Source organism: Gambusia affinis, linkage group LG05 (genome assembly GCF_019740435.1).
Source record: "Gambusia affinis linkage group LG05, SWU_Gaff_1.0, whole genome shotgun sequence".
Classification (NCBI taxonomy): Eukaryota; Metazoa; Chordata; class Actinopteri; order Cyprinodontiformes; family Poeciliidae; genus Gambusia; species Gambusia affinis.
Genome location: NC_057872.1, coordinates 30,984,977 through 31,005,176, shown reverse-complemented (window position 1 = coordinate 31,005,176; position 20,200 = coordinate 30,984,977). Strand labels below are relative to the sequence as shown.

Sequence of the window (20,200 nt, the reverse complement as noted above, 5' to 3'; positions counted from 1 at the left end):
ATGCATCTTGAACCTGTTTTTAACATGAGATTATTTTAAAATCCTAAAAATAAAGAGCTGAAACTTCCATCCACCCAAAAATAAAAAGTGTTTTGTTAAATATTTTGTGTTGCTGAGCAGCTTGTTGGAAATGAGCTGATAAAATGTTTAATCTTTTCTGTTAAATATTGTTATTTTTTATTCAAACTTCAGTAAGTTTCGAGTCTAACTGTTAGATAGAATCGCCTCACCTCCATGCTGGTCCCGCCGCTCCGGTTCTGTGGATCGTCCCGGTCCGTCCACTCTGTTTTTATCTCCCTCCTCCTCTTCCCACCCCGAACTCCAACAAAGACCCGGAGCTGCTCAGCGAGGCGTGCAGGGGCCCCGCGTTCAGGGGAATTAACCTGTTTGACCCTGCGGGGCCGCCGTCGGTCCAGCGCCGCGAACTTTGTGTTAAAAATAAATAAATAAAAAACTTCAGGTGAGGCGGAAACACCTGAACCAGATTCACCTGCAGAAGCAGCGCGTCCTGGCTGCAGGTGGAGCGCAAAGGGCGCCCTCTGCAGGAGGAGTATGACCGGAGCAGAGTGGTGCTGCCCCCTGCTGATGGCCGCAGGTAGTGCAGCCCAGGTTCCTCTTTGTTAATAATTTATTTTTGTTTATCGGAGCTTAAATGGTTCCGACTAGAAACACCTCAGAAATATAAACTTTGGTTCCGGATTCAAATCTTCATTTCAGTCCAAACAGCTAAATAAATAAATAATTAAATGAATAAATAAATTAGCTAATCCCGTATAATTATTTAATATAACTAAAATAACTGGACTTTACAACTAATTACATTAATCAATACATTGCATTGTTTTCTTATTTATAAGTAATTACATTTATTACATAATTACAATCATGTATATTTATTTTACTAATTAGAATACTTACTTGATTTATAAATGTATTATATTAATTTAAATCTGATGCATTCTCTTGTATATTTGCAGTTAATTACAGAAATTACAATCTTGTCTAATTTGCATTATTTTATTATTTAATATAATTAAAGGTTGCTTTTATAATTATTATATTAATCAATGAATTTTATTCTTTTATTTCTCAATAATACATTAAGTAGAATCTTGTATAATTTGTATTTTATTTATTACAACTTCTTCATTTATAAGAAAAAAATATTGCTTTGATTTATTAATTAATTCATTGCAATTTATTGTAATTTCCAATTACATAAATTATTTTATTATTCTGTACATTTGCATTGTTTCATTATTTATTATGAATAATTTCTGGCTTAAATTAAATTATTACAATAACTAATACTTTTGGTTATATTCTTATTTATGATTAATGATATGAAGTCATAAATAATACATTTGAATTATTATCCAGTCACATTATCAGAAGATTTCCAAACATCCCTAAAAAACATTTCACTCTGTTTTTTATACTAAATTATTTATTCCAGGTGAATTCAGTTTTACTGAGTTTTTATCTGTTTTTCTCAAAAAAATTACATTTTAATGCAGAAAATGAACATTTTATCTTTACTCTGAAGCTTGCAGATTATTTCAGATTAAATCAGATTTTAATCTGTCAGAATAAATAAATTATTAGAGAAACTTTATGTCAAAGTTCAACATGATGTTACTAACAGAGTTCAGCTTCTGGAATAAAAATAGACGTCTGCAGTGTGTGTGTGTGTGTGTGTGTGTGTGTGTGTGTGTGTGTGTGTCTGTGTGTGTGAGTGTGTGTGTCTGTGTGTGTCTCTGTGTGTGTCTCTGTGTGTGTGTCTGTGTGTGTGTCTGTGTGTGTGTGTCTCTATGTGTGTCTCTGTGTGTGTGTGTCTCTGTGTGTGAGTGTGTGTGTGTGAGTGTGTGTGTCTATGTGTGTCTCTGTGTGTGTCTATGTGTGTCTCTGTGTGTGTGTGTGAGGACAGTTGTCGTGCAGCAGGTGGTTGTTTGGGATTTATTTAGCACCAGCAAAGCCTCCCAGTCAACTGAGAACTTCCTGAGGCTCGGACCAGAACCGGATCAGAACCGGACCTGCCGAGCCCGTCAGAACTTGGCCCGGGTCTCCAGGAGGTTCTGGACGTTTCTCTGGGTCAGGACATGGACGGACTCTGATCCGGAACCAGCTGCAGGTAAAGCAAACAGAGAGGAGGTGAGAGCGGGTCGGGTTCACCGGGACACGTGGAGGTTCTGGTCGGCCCAAACAAACATCTGCTGAAAAACATCCAGAACTTTGATTTTATTCACTTTAGACCATAAATATGGGATTATTAAGCAGCTGGACGGAGCATTTAATGTGTTTTATTTGTCTATAGTTTGATGCTTTTATAAAAATGAACAAATATCCGATAAAGCAGGAAGATCAGATTGTTGAGATGCTGTGAAATATTCTGTCTGCAAAGCAACTGGAGTTTAAATGGAACTCAGAGGTTCAGCCTCTTTGGTTCCATTCAGACATAAAAGTTTATTTTAAAAGCAAAAAACTGAAGATAAAATATCATCTTTAAAATTTAAGGATCTCATAAAAATCAAAACATTCAAATGAAAAAAATGATAAAAATGAAGAATCTGCGACAGCTTGATAGCTGTAGATAGAAAAAAGAAAAGGAGTTTGAATGTTGCAATAATTCTGAGAAATTTTCTAGAAAAAACTTTTATGATTGAAAATTGGAAAATTAGCTAGAAAAAAATATAAACATTTTGAGATTGATCTAAAATGTTTTGTTTTTTTTAAGTTTTTTAAAAATCTGGAGATATTCAGAATTAAAGCTAAGTGGTAAATCTGATGCCATTAATCAGAATATGATTACAGATATATCAATGTGTTAACACATTGTTCTGGAATAAATGTGATGAAGCTGATTTTATGTTAAATCGGCCTGCCGTACTCCAGCTTCGTGTTTGATGGTTTAACCAATGGCAGCAGAGTGCAGCGCTAAGCCCCGCCCCCTGTTTGGTTTAAAGTCCACATTAAAACACACACAGAGGCTCAGAGCCGGTCAGATGATTATGGAGCTACATTGGGACCATAAAGTTTGTTCAAATGAAAAGAAATGTTGAAATTTGGGAAAAGATTTGAAACAACTAGTGATGATGAGACTCTAACTAGTAAATCAACTATGGGAGGATTGATTCCATCCCATAAATCCATCAGCGTCTCCATGGAGACAGGAAGCCTCTGATGACCAGAGGGATTCAGACAGCTGAATGTGTGACCTCTCTGTGACCTCTCAGGCCGCTGCTGGCCGCCGATGGAGACGCGGTCGCCATGGAAACGTTGCATCCACCTGACTCTGCTGCTGATTCAGCTGCGTTTACCTGAAGGTACAAACTCAGAAACTCACTGGGAAACAAAATTCTGTGAAAGTAAAGCCCCGCCCCCAAATTTAGAATAACGCCACCAAAGTGGGCGGAGCCAGAATACACTGAGGGGCGTGGCCAAGTCTGAGTATGATTGGCGATTGCTGGAAGGGGCGTGGCCAGGGACAAGAGAAAGGCCTCAACCAACTTAATGATAACTTAGCAATGTTTCTCAAATGACTTAAAAAAAGAACCAGTGATAAATTTAGCTATTCTTTGTTAAATAAAGCTAATTGCAAAAAATCTAGCAACTTATTTTTTCTAAAAACCAACTACCAACAAATGTATCAACGTTTTTTCCAAAACATAATTAGTGACAGTAAATCTGGTGACTTTATTGAAAAAGCGACCAGCGACATTTTTAGCCACTTTGTTCAAAAAGGTGAAGACTGACATAAAATCTGGCAACTTTTTTTTCCCCAAGAACTCACCGAGCAACAAATTCAGGCCCAGTTGAGACGTTTTGATGGCTCTGCAGTCATTCACAGGCTGAATAAAAAACACTCTTCCACCATAAAAACTGTGGATTTACTTCCAGCACCTTTTTCAAAATAAAAGCCCAGATCAAAACCTGACTTTATGACCATATGAAGCCTTCTCTCCTCAGTGGGAGCTTCCTGTCGGATCCTGAGGTGTAACTCTGAGTTTGTTGCTGCGACCGTCCACCTGAGCGGCGGCGGCGGCGCAGCGCTCAGCAGCGACTCGGCGTACTGCGGCGCCCTGCGCTCCTACAGCCTGTGCACCAAGCGGACGGCGCGGCCGTGCCGCGGAGACCTGGCCTACCACTCAGCGGTGCAGGGCATCGAGGACCTGCTGATCCAGCACCGCTGCCCGCGGGCGGGGCCCACGGCCCGGCCCTGGCCCCGCCCACAGGGCGCCGTGTTGGGGGACGCCTGCCTCTACGAGCGGAGCTTCGTCAGCAGGGAGGGCCGCGCCCCGGAGTACCGGCACTGCAGCGTGTTCGGAGACCCGCACATCCGAACCTTCGGCGACGACTTCCACACCTGTGCTGTGCAGGGGGCGTGGCCTCTCATCGACAACGACTACCTGTATGTGCAAGTCACCGGCGCGCCAGCCAGTCAGGGGACGCACCACACTGTTGTCACCAAGGTGGGTCAAAGTTCAGCGGACAGCCTTGTTTTCCTGCGTCTCTGCTGTCAGATGATTAGCTGCCACTGTGTGCATGGCGGCTTCTGCTCTGGTAGTGGCAGCATTATCCTTTGTTTGTACAGCTACACAGTCAAAAGTCATTTTGGAGATAAATATTTAGCTTTCTGACTGAACATTTATCTTGGAGATAAACTATTAACTCTGACTAAATATGGGTTAAAATTGAGTTATTAGTTTAGCTTCCAATAAAGATTTAGCTTAGTGGTAGCGAAGCAGAAATTAGCTTAGTGGTAGCTATAGACTATTATTAGTCTAGGAATGGAGTAGTGGAACGGAGTGGCAATGTAATCACAATGTACTGTAAGCCGGCGGTTTTCAAAGTGTGAGGCGCGCCTCCCCTGGGGGGCGCCAGAGCACTTTAGGGGAGGCGCGGTGCGAGGGAAAAAGTAAACCGGAAAAGCTATCTGCTTGCTGTCTACTGATTTTAGAGAAACGTCTTTTACGCACACGATCAACTCTGTGTATTTAGGAAAAAGTTGGTACTGTGGGGTGCGCGTGTGGAGTGGAGATCAGTGGAAATGTTTCCCTCCTTAGAGGATGTTTTGGCCAGTGATGTCAGTAACGTTACTGACGTCGGACCACTTTTTTCAGTAACGAGTAATCTAACGCGTTGCTATTTCAAATCCAGTAGTCAGACTACAGTTACTTATCAAAATCATTTTTGCGTTACTATCTTCTTTTGTTATTTAATCGTATTTCCTCTACTCGTCTTGTCGAGTGACCGACGTCTCTATGTGTAAACAATGGAGGGAGATGCGCATTTTGTTGGTGGAAAAACTGGAACTATTTTGAGTTTCTGTCGCCAAGTCCGATTATTATAAGCGGCTTTGGGCTTTTTTTTTTTTAAAGTCGCTTGAAAATTTTACGAGTTGCTGGTTGCGCCTTTTTGGGCTCGTTTTTGAACGTGAAGTTGCTCATTTGGGCTTGGAAATAAGCAGAAACTCAATAAATCCCAGAATTTGTCCGTCATTAAGGTAGTTTTAGTCCGTCTCTCCCTGTCCATCATTTCTCAGATGATCCGTCCCGCTGTGTCTTTGTTAATGTCAAGTTAATATATTACCTCTGAATGACATCGAGCTTCACGTTGCGCTCCAGAAAACTGCAAACATCGAGACCAATATAAACAGCGCAATAAACGTGAAAACAGCCACGAATAAACGTGTCCGTAGTTGGCAATAGTTATAATGGCAAGTTAGCACCGTTATAATTATTAATATTAAGATAAGTGTCACAAATCTGTGCAACCATCTGAGCTGTGGAGCTGCAGGAGGAGCTCTGTGCGCTGCGCTGACACCAAACGCAGGGCCGTAACGCAGAATCTGGAGGCTGGGGGGGGGGGGGGGCTTTAAAATCCTTCTTAGAGTTTTCCAGACAACAGTGGACCACAAACTACTCACGTTTTTTATTTTTGTACAATCTCCTCTTCAGTTCAGCCTTATCAGTGGAGACACATTGTTGATGTTACCATTATAAAATAGCTGACAATTAAATATTAGCAAAGCTCAATGTGATTTTCACAGGAGGTGGAGCGTTGTTGTTAGCAGCTGCTGAAAGTAACTAAAAAGTTACTTTTAATGTAACTTAGTTACTTTCCAAATCAAGTAGTCAGTAATATAACTAAGTTACGTTTTCAAGGAGTAATCAGTAGTCCGATTAAAGTTACTTTTTCAAAGTAACTATAATCGGGGCTGAAGGTGGGAGTTTTTGCAACTGAACTGTGACATGGAGCTCATGTCACAGTTCGGGGGTTGGGGGGGGGGGGGGGGGCGCAGCAGGCATTGTGCTCCTTGGAGGGGGGCTCACCCTTTCATACTTTGAAAACCCCTGCTGTAAGCTATATAATGTGTTTTGAGGCAGTTGACCAAAATCCCGAACGATTTTGAAATTCCCCCCGGACATTTTAAAGGACGTCTGGTCACCCTAAATGTTCTTCCCGCCTTGCTCCTCTCTGTCTCAGATCACCATCATCTTTAAGAGCTGGCGGCAGTGTACCGACCAGCAGCTGTACCAGGCGGAGCTGGACGACGTTCCCGCTGCCTTCGCCGACGGCTCTCAGTGGAGCGGCGAGCGACGGGGCCGCCGCGTCCTGACGGTGCGGACCGACAGTCCCGGCCGGCACGCCGAGATCCGGGCGGCGTACATCGGTACGCTGCTGGTGGTGCGGCAGAGCGGCCGCTCGCTCGGCCTGTCCGTCCGCTCGCCCCGCGGCGTCCTGGAGGCTTTCCACCCGGATCACGACCTGCAGCTGTGCGTGTGGGGCTGCCCCGCCTCCTACAGGGTGGACGCGCTGCGCCCGCCGCCGCTGCCGCACGCGGCCGGCGCCGCGGAGGCTCACTGCGCCGCGCTGCTTCCCACGCGGGACGTCTACTACCACGCATGCGTGTTCGACCTGACCGCCAGCGGAGACCTGAACTCCAGCGGAGCCGCGGTGGGCGCCCTGCAGGACGCCCGCAGCATGACCGGCAGCGGGCAGGGCGTCCACCTGCTGCCCGCTGCTGCTGCGGGACCAGCGGGGCCGCAGCCGCCGCTGCTGCCGCTGCTGCCGCTCAGCATGCTGGGAGTTCTGGGCGGGGCCTGGATCACCTGCCGCTAGTTACGTTCACTCTAATTTTTTGAGATAAAAAAAGAAGTACTTTTATGAGTAATTTTACAACTGTATACTTTTGACTTTCACGTGAGTGATTCCATTATGAAGCATCAAACTTCCGGATCCTCCACTGTGATGACGTCACTGAATGAAGAACAAACTCATCTTCATGGACACCATTTGTAAAATTACACATCAAGTTAAAAATTTACCACAAAAGTTTAGTTTCACCATGCTTAATTTGTTACTAAATACGTATCGAAATAAATATTTAATTTGGAGGTAAATATTTAACTTTTAAACTAAATATTTTATTTGATTGCTATATATTTAGTTTTGAAAGTAAACTACATGTCTGGTTTGTGAATTAAATATTTAGTCTGGAGTAAAATGACTGAAATATAACTTTAAAAAATGAACATCTTTTTCCTCTCTAACAGACTAAATAAATCAAGTTTTTGCTGTTAGTTTTTTAGTGTAACTTTTCAAACGGCGCCTCGTTTCAACCAAACATCCATCAGAATCAGATTTATCATCAGTTTCTGTTCAAGTTTTATTTTGAAAGAAACAGATTTGGAAAAAATGTTTCTCTTGCTTGAGTTTTGTTATTTTCTTGTTATTTATATAAATTATTGTCAATCTGGTTTTTAAAATCTCAAAATGTTCTCCGAACTTTATATTTTGGTTTGTCTGATTATGTAAGTTGTTAGTATGAAATGATGTTCTGTTCAGTGACTCAGAACTGAAAAGGTTTTTCAGTTTTCATGGAGACTCGAACATCTCGGCTTCAGGACAGTTTCCAGGGGGTTTGTTTTATAAAACGATACGTCTGCGTCTCATCAACCAAACGTTCACTGTCAGTGACTCAAACTTCAGCTGCTCTCCCCTCTGTGCTCCAGTTTTGGTTCTGCAGGATCCAGTCGGACCTTTAGACCAGCAGAACATTAAGGAAACAGCTTCAAATGGTTGTTTTTGTTTTTCTGCAACAAGCTGATGCAAAAACAAGAAAAGAATTTCATGATGAGTTGGAAAACAGACTAAAATGATTGATTGATTTATTATTTTCCAAAGGCAGCTCTAAGCAAAAATAGTTTTTGAACTTTGATTTAAAGGAGAGCCGGCCTGATTTCTCCTTCTAAATACATTTTGTTTTGAACTGGAGCCTTGGTGAGCAGGAAAGTTGAATTTAGTCTCAGTCTGTCCAGTTTTCTTTATTCTCTCTTACAGTTTTAATCTCTACTCTTCAGGTTTTGTGGTACATTTGCTGAACAGAGTCATGAACTTTCTGCTAACCAGTTTCATGAATCCACCATTTTTTACTCCAAGTTAAATGTTGCCAAAGTTACAAGTAACCAAATAAAAATATTTGATTTTTGGTTAAATTAACCCTCACAATATGTTGATATGACATCCAGGCTGTTTTGCTAGCAGTAGCATTCTGCTAATGTTAGCTTATGTGCTAACTTCTAGTCATAACCATGTACTGCATGTTTTGAATATCATTATTACATAAACGGCTTAACGTTGTGTCTGCCATTTTTATTTTGTTGAACACATGATTCAAATGTATTCAGTGATGTTCTTAGCATTAGCATTGGCTAGCATTGGCTAGCTTGCTAGCTAAAATGCCTCATTCATTTTGTGGCGACATTTTCTGACTAACGTGAAGATAGATGGACGTGTCTGTAATTCCTAACATCTCTTAGTCAATCTGTGCTGCATAATCTCAACTAACTGAAGAACCAGAACAAAAAGCATCTCTTGTTTGACATTGATTGTATTTATTGAATTATTCTGATCAGAATATGAATGCAGATATCTTAAATTATCAGTCAGAATCAAGAAAATGTAGAAAATGTAATTACAGTCAGATGAAACTGATTTCACCTTAAAACTGCCTGACAGGTATAAGACTCAATGTTTCAGCAGTTTTGCAGTTTTCTGGATGTTTGGTGGTTCTGGTACAAATTGTTTCTATTTACAATTAAGTTTATTTGGATCTTGTTTTGTGGAAGCTTGAATGTAACAAAGTGATTTACTGCATTCGATGATCAGTTCATGAGGAGAGATATAGGAGAGGAAGTGGTGGGAGAGAATTCATCATTAAACCTCGGACGAATTTCTGATTTTCTTTGAAAAGGAAAACTTTCATCACAGCGACCGACTTCCAGGCCCAGAAGAGGCCTAAGTCCCGCCTGCAGAGACCTGCCACTGACCTGTCTGGGAAATCAAACGTGTCAGACATTTACAGTAACATGCATCCTGCAAGAAGCTCCAGATAAATTAAAGCTGAGTCATGAAAATAAGAAGAAATTTATTACTAATCTGGCCATTATTGATGTCTTTGTGTAAATTTGTCAGAGGATCTGAATGTCAATAAAGCTTAATTCACCATAATAAGAACCACTATGCAGGGTTGTGGAGTCTGTGTGTGTGTGTGTGTGTGTGTGTGTGTGTGTGTGTGTGTGTGTGTGTGTGTGTGTGTCTGTGGGAAGCAGTGGGAGCACCCAGGGTACCAAGAACTGCCTTGGTAGTTCTTGGTAGCAAGAATCTGTTTTTGTAGCAAGAATTACCAAGTTCATGTTTATAAACCAGCCAAAGCAGAGAATAATAATAATAATAATAATAATAATTAATAATAATTAATAATAATAATTAATAATAATAATAATAATAATAATAATAATAATAATAATAATAATAATAATAATAATAATAATAATAATAAATAATAATTAATAATAATAATTATTAATAATAATAATAATAATAATAATAATAATAATAATAATAATAATAATAATAATAATAATATACTATTTACAGAATTCACCTCACCACCTTTAAACCTCATGACAATTATAGTCTGATGTGTTTATATTTGGACTCATTTTTTGTAATTTTTAATTATTAGATATTTTTTGACTTTTGCTTTGTTTTAATTTATCTTGATTAATTTTGCACACCAGTGACCCATCCATCCATCCATCCATCCATCCATCCATCCATCCATCCATCCATCCATCCATCCATCCATCCATCCATCCATCCATCACCCTTCGTCCCTAATGGGGTCAGGAGGGTTGCTGGTTCCTCTCCAGCTGTGGGGTCACCCTGGACAGGTCACCATCTGGGTTCTGACTGGAAATTTGGCAGCTAAAACTTTAGATTATGTAAATGTATAGTTACTGAATTTCTGGTGGATGATTTTCTGCTTTTCCTGTCTGTGGTTGTTCAATGGCTGCCGGTGGCCGGCGGCTGCAGCAGGACTCGTCTTGTCCTGCTGCAGCCGCCGGCTCCCAGCAGGACGAGCTTCAACACGTGGAGCGTTTATGACAGAGGAATCTCTCCACCTTCCTGGCAACGTGGGCAGAGCAACACGATGGCATGACGCAGCGTTTCATCACCGTTACGTCGCTGCAGCCGGCAACTCTGCTGGAGGAAAACGGGAAACTTGTTTGCCAATTGGCTGCAGGACTGCCAGGTTCAAGAGGTCCAGATCAATAAAAGGAGGCAGGAAGAGCTGACTGACAAATGAGTCAGAGTTCAGCAGAACCAAACCGGGACGCAGGAAACCGTGAATCATTTCCATCAAATCAGAGCAGAGACAAAACATTTCAACTAATTTTAGATTCAAAATCTATAATTGGGGGTGTTCTGCCCCAAGTGGAGCAGTTCAGGATTTTGTTCATCAATCAGGGAAAAATTGGAGCAGGAGATCGACAGGCGCAGCGTCTGCCGTGAAGCGGCCGCTGTACCGGTCCATCATGAAGAGAGAGCCGAGTCAAAAAGCAAAGCTCTCGATTTACTGCTGGATCTACGTTCCCACCCTCATCAGGACTCGCTGGAGGGACGATGAGTCCTGGATGGCCTGGGAACGCCTCAGGGTTCCTCTGGAGGAGCTGCAACCAGAGGCTGCGGAGGGAAGACTGGACCTCCCTTCTGAAGCTGCTGACCCGGACAGGATGGATGCACTGATTCAAAATCCCTCCAGCTGCAGGTCAAAGGTCAGCATGTAGGACTGCTGTGGATTCTTATCTGAGGATGTAAAACATCAACACTGCAAAAACACTAAAGGTGAAAACAGTTTCTGGTGCAACAATCTGAGTTCACCTGAAATGAGAAACACAAACGTATGAGAAACTTTTCATTTCTTCATATGGATGAAAAATTACAGTTAAACTCACTTAGAACATTTTCCTCATGAAATAATCTGACAACGGAGTGAAAACGTTTTCATCAACAAGTAGTTTTAGTGGAGAATTGATGTTCTAACAGTTTCTTACTGATCAGACGTCTGCAGACATGTTGGTCCCAGAGTGAGTCAGAGAACGTGAAGAGTGTTTCTGTGAAATATGAAAAATGTGGATTCCTGATCCCATCATGTAGGGAAATTTGCATAAATTTCCCACTGTGATGTCAAAACTTCTGAGAAGATGCAGGAGGATTCCAGAGAACGAGCCGCCATGATGGAGGATAAATATCAGCTGCTGCAGCCGGAGCATCCACAGTACCAGCAGCCCGGGTGGGGACCAGAACCAGAACCAGGACCAGAACCAGAACCAGAACCAGAACAAGAACCAGGACCAGAACCAGGACCAGAACCAGGACCAGAACCAGAACCAGAACCAGAACAAGAACCAGGACCAGAACCAGGACCAGAACCAGAACCAGGACCAGAACCAGAACCAGAACCAGAACAAGAACCAGAACCAGAACCAGAACCAGAACCAGGGAGCCACCAGAGTGCTGCATCTTCTCCGCTGCTTCAGCCTCCAACAGACGAAAACAAGTCAGTGTTTCTGTTTCAGTGTTTCAGTGTTTCAGTGTTATAAATGAAACTCTAAATATATTTTAAAATTTTCATGCCTTCTAATGTTTTTCTGTGTTTTTACGTCTTCAGTTGGTTTTTAAATTATTTTTAAAATATTTTGTTTATGAGTCTATTTAGTAAAAAAAAAAAAAATAGAAAGAATTATTAGATTTAATTTCATTTAAATATCGGGCTGCACAGTGGTGCAGTTGGTAGAGCTGCTGCCTTGCAGCCAGAAGGTTCTGGGTTTGATTCCCGGCCTGGGGTCTTTCTGCACAGTTTGCATGTTCTCCCTGTTCTCTCCGGTTCTCCGGGTTCCTCCCAGAAACACGACTGTCAGGTTCACTGCTCTGTATAAATTCTTCCTGTGTGTGTGTGTGTGTGTGTGTGTGTGTGTGTGTGTGTGTGTGTGTGTGTGTTACATCTGTGTTGCCTGGCAACAGACCGGTGACCTGTCCAGGTGACGCTGGCCGGACAGGCAGCAGCTCCTCTGACCCCACTGGGAACAAGAGTGTTAGGAAATGGATGGATTTAAATATCACAAGATTTTAACTTTATTTTCTAACAAGGAAATTAAAATCCTTGTTGTTTATTTATTTTTTTCCTTGCATAAAAAACAGTTTAAAAAATTAAAATAAAAATAACATTTGGTGACAGACATGACGGCTCTCCTGGACATGAAGGAGTTTTTATGAATGTTTTTGACTGTTGTCATGAAGTGTCATCCAGTAAATAATGACACTAAGGAAGCCTGTTATTAGAAAGTTTAGTGGAAGGAAAAGGTGCACAAGCAGCAGGAAGCGATATCAGAACTAGCTGGACTTCCAGAACCTCAGCTGATCTCCTCTGAGCCGCATTGAAGCAGGACTTCCTGCCAATCGAGCCCAGAGCTGAGGAGGTCCAGTGTGGAGACGAGGCTCAGTGGAACGTCTGTCTGGGTTGAAATGATCTTTTTCTACTGTTGTTACTGTGAGGCATTTTTTCATCCTGTCTAACTTACTGGATGCTGATGGAAACGGACGGCGTCTCGTTGTGGAGCCGTTTCTGTCATTCAGGCAGAAGCAGCTGATCCAGAGTGACGGATGTTTTTCAGCAGCAACTGGTTGGTTCTGCTGGGAATCCATCTCTGAGTTACTGGGCCGTTTCCATGAGTCACTGCAGCGTCTGGCCCAGAAGAACCCAGAAAGGTTTCATCATCTGATCTTAACGTTCAGCGGCTTCCAGCCCGAAACACGACACTCAAAAAAATCACTTTTCACCAAGAAAATGTGATTTAAAACTCATGAGTGTGAATTTTAATATTTAAACACAAAAAATCCATTAATGTAGTGAATTTTAAATTATATTAAAGTGCAAAAAAGATTCAGGATTTATTGATTCATTTCATTTTAAGGTGAAAATAAATGATTTTCAGACTTTTTGTTGTTTTCTGCAAACAATCAAAAACTGATAACATTAAAAACAGCATAAAAACTTTGGACAAATTTAGTTAAAATAACAGAAATTTACACAAAAACATGAAAATAGAGAATATTCAGTTTATATAGGAGTTATTGACAGCATAAATAATAAAGTAAACATGTCATAACAACATTCTTTTAATTAACTGGATCATAGATGGAGGTTTTTTAAAGATGCTCAACAGATTTTTGTGTTTTTTACTGAATTTGAACCAGATGAAGCTGAAATTACTGGAGATTTACAGACAGTTTATCTTTTATCCTAAATGTAAAATGTTTATATTTTTGGCTTCATTTCTGCTCTGGATGTTTTGTTTTGTCACTAACGACCTTTTCGTGAATATGATTATTCAGTCACTAAATTAGCTGACAATTATTCCAATAATCATTTAGGCAGGTGAATCATTTCAGCGGTTATAATAGGCTCCTCCCCCGTCGACCAAGTTATGACGTCATAGACACAACTTTATTCTTCTCCTGTCGGGACAGAAATGTTTGTAATGTCTTCAACCTTTACAACAAAAGTCAAACCTGAAGGTCATCTGGTACCGTCCAGTAAGAAAGGTCAAACGGTGCTGAAGCAGGAGCACGAGAGATTATTGGGAAATGCATCGATGACTGGAAGCCTACTATCAATTTTCTCTCCGCTGACATACAAGATATTAAAAGCACAGAGCTCACCACGGTCAGCCGAGTCAGCAGAGCTGAGGAAAAGATTCAAGCACTGGAAAACAAAGTTCTGGAGATAACATGAGAGAAGAGACGGAGGATGTGAGGCTGGAGGTCTGTCAGAATATAATCCCAAACTACAAAGAGAAACTTGATTCCTTCTGAAAACATCCAACCAAACCAGAACCCCGAGATTTCATCAGCATTTCCACAACTTGAACTGGAAGATGGCAAAAGATTCTGGCTGCTTGAAGTGAAGAAATGTAAGAAGATCTTTCTGTGGAAGAGAAACGGAGCCGCCGAAAAATCCAACAGCCCACAAGGATAGAAGATCACACACTTTATAGGAGATCGAGGTTTTGTGGACGGGAAGGAAATGAAATAACTGTTTGATCGAATCCCATTCAACCTGTAATGGAGGAAAAGTTTTATGTTCCCAGTTAAGTTGGACTGAAACTCAGACACTCACCTGGTTTGTTGTTTTACTCTGTTAAAGCTGGAGGACTGAAGGATGTCACTCATTCACTCCCTTGATGGCGACTATAAAGTTTGGGAAGCTGAGTGGGGAGAAGAGCTGTGGACTCACCTGCAGCAGGTCATTAACTGTGAAACACAAACTGAATGGCAGCATCATGCTGAGTGGACGCTGTCAGTCATCACATGATGAATCTCTTTCTTATTGGTAACATTTCTGGTTGTAAGGAAAATGTCAGGATTGATGCTCTTGTTGAAAAACGTGGTGATATTAAGATCATTTTAGATTTCAACATCACTGTGAGTGAGAAGGTTGACAGACAGAATAAATTCAGATTGTTGACTTTATGAATGAGTGAAGTTTAATAGATATTTGGAGGGTAAATAATCCAAACACAAAAAGGTTTACATGGAGAAACGAAGCTGGTTCATAAGATAAGATAAGATTTATTTGTTATTGTCATCAACATTTAAATTACAAATCTGAGATCATTCAAGCAGCTCTTAGTGATCATAAAGGTTTTTTGTTCAGGTTTGTTTCTCCCCTGGTAGAAACACTAAAAGGAAGCTGCATATTAGAAAATTAATATTTTCCTTCCTAACCACAAATTTGTCTGTTTAACAATTAAAAACAAAATCTCAGAGCTCTTAAAACAGCACAATCTGAAAATAACTGAACGTTACTGGGAGCTTTTAAAATCTGAGTTCAGAAAGATGTTCAGTAAAGATATCAAATAGAATAAAAACAGCATAAAGGAGGAAACCTGCTTGTTCTCTGAGATGATGTCTTTATCCTCCAGTCTTCCTGAAAACAGAGACAAGTTACAAAACCTTTAGATTAAACTGGATCAAATTTAGATTAAAAAGCAAAATGAGCTTTTAGACGTTCTGGGACCAAAAGGTTAAAGAGGCAGAACAAAACTTTAGTTATTTCTTCAAACTTGAAAAGCAAAGACAAACTAAAAAGTTTTATTAAACTTAACTTTTATTAAACTTAATTCAAGAGCACAATTATTGATTGGTGATATACGTAAAAGTTATTATAAATCATCGTCTGATTCCAGACTTTCTCCTGAGGAACAGGATTATTTCTTTAACTCATTAACAACATTTAGTGACCAAAACAAAATATGATGTGACTCTTTAATCACACCTGATGAAACTAAATGAGTTATTAATAATCAGAACTTTACGACGTTCTCAGAAGAACTGACTCCATTTTTACATTCTGTGTTTATTGAAAGCATTAATAATGAAAAACTGTCTCAAAGCTGAATTAATCCCAGAACCTCAGAAGGAATCATTCATTCTGGATAATTAAGTAAAGAAAGTTTTATTTCTTTACTCAACAGTGATTCAAATATTTTAGACCAAAATGGAAACAGTTGTTAGAGGTTTTATCTGATTATTGATTATATAAAACTGGTTCTTGGTATCTTAGACTATCCAGAAATGGGTTCATTTAACAGCTTTATTTTATTTTTAAAAGACATTTGACTGATAGAACAAGAGTTCATCTTCAGAGCCCTCAGATTATTTGGCTGTGGGGATCATTTTAAAAATCAATCTGCTCTCTTTATGGAAACAATTCAGTAAAATGAAGGACTAACAGATTTAAAACAGAAGGTGATTCATCAGGGAATCTCCTTTTTCTTTCTTCTAACTACTTTTATTAAAATATTGATCTCTAAGGCGTCCCAGTTGGAAAAACTCGAGTCAACTAGCTGATGATGCAACTTTATTCTTACAAGATAAGTTTCAAATTGATGTTGCACTTAAACTTTTAAATCCATTTTCTGGTCTTAAACTGAACTCATCTAAATGTGAACTTCTTCCAATCAATAGTTGTAATCAATTATCTATCAGGAATTCCTGTGAAATCTGAAGTTAAAGATCTTGTGGTAACTATAATTAAAGAGCAAACAGCAAGAATTAATAAAAACTTTGATCTATTTATTCCCTCCAGTCAACAAAGATTTAATCTGGTTACAGAGAGAGCTGACCGTCAGCTGGCTGAAACTGAAAGTTTTTCTCATCTTGTCTTAACGTCCCAAACAACAAACTTTATTCAGATATTGATTGGGAACAAACATGGTTGTTTTTTGTCTCAGTACAGGAGGCGTCTCTTAAAATGTTACACAGATGTTACCCTGTAAATTCAGTCCTGAATAAATATATTCTAAATATTGATCCTCTTTGTTCCTTTTGTCACATGAACCAGAAACATTAAATCACCTTTTTGGGAATTTCAGCAAAACTTTTAGCTGAAAGAGCTGAGCTGTTTCTTTAGTCAGAAATGTAATATATTTATTCCTTTGAGTGTTAAACGTATTTTCTTTGGTATTTCCAATCACAGCATGTCTGGGAAAGAATATATTATAAACTTTATTATTCTGTTGGCTCAGTTTCACAGACATGCCTGTAAATTTGCTCAAAACAAACCAACCTCTGTTTTTAGAGTTTATGTAAGATGTTTATTGGACTCTTTAAAAATGTGCACCAACTGTACAGTTGTGAAACTTTTAACCTTAAGTGATGAATTTGATTTGTAAACTGTTATTTTTTCTTTTTCTCATGGATCCTGTGGATTTGTTGTCTTGGTATTTCCAGCATAATACTGTCTGCAATTGTATATTCTTTATTTGTTAATAAAGTTTATTTTTTTAAAAAACGTCTCTTAGCAGCCAGTCTAGCCTGGCCTGCACAGTTTGGAGGTGTTTACGCAGCTCCTCCCTCCGTGCGCAGCAGCTAGCTTGGTCTTTGAAACGCTGAGATTCTCACCGTAACGCAGCAAACATCTTGTTTCTGGGAGGTCTAACTAAGTCTGCTTCTCTTGCAGTGACTTGCCGTCTCATTTGCTTCCTGTTCCTGGCCTTGTGGGCGGAGCTTGTAACGGGCCGGGCGATGCCAACGAGCTGGACGCCGTCGGTGACCTCTGACGTGCGAAGCCTGGCCGGGAGCCTGGAAGCGGAGCTGCAGAATTACAGCCGCTTGCTGAAGGAGTCGGTGAGGTTCCGTCTCTGGTCTCCGTTCAGCAGAAACACGCCGGCGGGTTTAATCTCACTCCGTTTCCTTCTGTCCTGTTTTTCACAGAAACACTTTAAAGGCCTGCCGTCTCAGGAGTGTGAAGAGACTCCGCTCCCGTGGAGCAAGGTGAGCTGGAGACAGCCTGGACTCAGGACGGTCTCGCCTTCATGCCAGGATTTTCTGTAAATGTTTAGCAGAGGTCATGATTCCTCTATTGGCTGCTGAGCGAAAAATGATCAGCTGTGAAGGTGGTAATTATAATTATTGTGACGCACTTTGGTGTCAGCAAACAACCAGATGTCCATTTAGTCGCAGGTTAACTGTCTTTGCTTCTTTGAGTTCTCGCCACAATTTATGTTTGCTCTCAACGAGCCCAGCTGGTCTGAGATCTGCTGTTCGCCATTTGTTAGTTGTGGTTTGTCAGGATGAAACAATGAGGAAATAACAATAAATCTGGAAACTTCTTGTTGGCGCCAAGCTGTCAGAAGGTGCTGAAGTTGGTCTCTGCTTTGTTTCAAGCCTCGCGTGATTTAGCGTGGCTACCAGAGGAACGTTCACTGTGGAACTGAACTGCAGGCTCAGCTAGGAGACAGAAACATGCCGAGTCAATGTGCTGCTGTAGCTCGTCTTCTTCAAGGTCCAACATGATGCTAGCATTCAGAGACGGAAGCAGTGATTTGACCTCTGACATCAACAAGAACTTTAGGCAGTGCTAACTGCTAACTAAATGGTTATGCTAACCCTAAAGAGATAATCATTAACATTAGTTCTGCTAACTCAAACTTCAAACCAGAGGTTGCAGATTAATTTAGGGGCAGCTAACTGCACTAAGTTTTCACTTAGCAAAAATTGCTAAATGAATAGTTAGCATCACTATTAGCGTGTTAACAGAAGTGTGTCCACCACTAGTTTTGAGTCATTCAGGTTTTCTATGACTTTTCTCATAAATTGTCTTCATTGCAGTCGGCTGACAGACTCTGTCAGAAACAAACCTGCACAGTGGAAATCCAACGTTACGCTGACGAAAACAATCAGGACAAAATGGGAACTTTGGTGAAACACATGATGATGTTCAACGGAGAGCTGCTGCAACACCTGGTGAGTTTCTGCCAAACGATGATGAAGGGAACGATAAACTAGAAATGGAGGGAGGATGAGGTGTTTTTCACAGATTTTGTAAGACATTTGATTGATTGATTGATTGATTGATTGATTTCAGAGTGTGGACGCCTGTCCCGTCCCGTTGTCCACCAGCAGTCCGGTCTCGGCCCCAGGCCACCCGGACTTCTCGGTCCTGGTGGAGCTGCTGCAGTGCATCGCCTGCTGGAGGAAGCAGGTGATCGCGGTGGCGGAGCAGAAAACCGGATCTGCTCTGTGAGCGCAGAGATAATTTAATTCCTCAAGACGATTCAATGGGCTGCACAGTGGTGCAGTTGGTAGAACTGTTGCCTTGCAGCAAGAAGGTCCTGGGTTCGATTCCCGGCCCGGGGTCTTTCTGGAGTTAGTGTAACCCTTCTCGCTTTTCACAGCACCAGTGTAGCCTTGCTTGCTTGGTTGTTGTCACCTGGTGAGATATAAAATGAAACTCTCACAGTGTGACTGACTGCATGCCAGTGGTCCACCAGCTGAAAAACTAAAGACACAGTTAGTGTGGTGACTGAGTGGTCAGACACAAACTGGCCCAGTTCTCACTATTTTCCAGTCCAACCACAAGAAAACTTTACAAATTATATTTGTAAATGTTAAATGATCTTTCAGTATTTCATAAATTGTTGAAGTAGTAAAATACGACCCTAAGTAAAAACAGTGAAGAGCTTCCTGTCTGCTCCTCCACCAGGTTCCTCAGAGAGCCTGAAGGACCCGATGCATGCAGTCACTCATCACACCACCAGGTGGCTCCAAACACATGGATCAAAAATCTCATTACAAACACACACACACTATTATTATTATCATTTTGGGCAAAATTCACATATACATTCATACACACTTTTCTCTCTGTTACATTTGCATGTTCTCCCTGTGCATGGTGGGTTCTCTCTGGGTTCTCCGGCTTCCTCCCACAGTCCTAAAACATGACTGTCAGGTTAACTGGTCTCTCTAAATTCTCCCTAGGTGGGTGTGTGTGTGTGTGTGTGTGTGTGTGTGTGTGTGTGTGTGTGTGTGTGTTGCCCTGCGACAGACTGGTGACCTGTCCAGGGTGACCCCGTGACCCCGCCTCTCACCCAGAACGTAGCTGGAGAGGAACCAGCAACCCTCCCGACCCCATGGGCCTTACCAGAAGGGCCGCTTTTCATTGGCTGATGCCCATTCTATGTGATCACGTGATTGGCCGTCTCACAAACAGGCTTCCTGTTAGCTAAGTACAGCAAAATAGCACTGATACAACTTGTACACCTTGTAGCCTGTCTGCTACAGTCTCACGTTAGCTAAACAGATCAATATGCAACGTGTATCTGACTCACACTGAAGATTTTATTTTAGTAGAAAAGGCTTTGGACTAAACTGTTCCTCCTGTTAGCCTCTCTAGCACCAAGTACAGCTGGTCAATCAACCATCGCTGGGTTCAGGGAAACAACGATTAATAATCCAGAAATAAACTTGGTATCGTAACGGACTGAATGTTTTGTTTTTAACATAA

General features: G+C 41.0%; 1 protein-coding gene across 1 annotated transcript; it reads left to right on the top strand.

Moving 5' to 3' along the window:
• The first annotated feature begins 1,932 nt into the window (after positions 1-1,932).
• Positions 1,933-9,519, top strand: hjv (hemojuvelin BMP co-receptor). The gene is made up of 4 exons (XM_044117386.1): positions 1,933-2,131; positions 3,234-3,323; positions 3,967-4,469; positions 6,487-9,519. The coding sequence occupies exons 2-4, from the start codon at positions 3,251-3,253 to the stop codon at positions 7,120-7,122; spliced, it is 1,212 nt and encodes a 403-aa protein (XP_043973321.1). The 5' UTR covers positions 1,933-2,131; positions 3,234-3,250; the 3' UTR covers positions 7,123-9,519.
• The last annotated feature ends 10,681 nt before the right edge of the window (positions 9,520-20,200 follow it).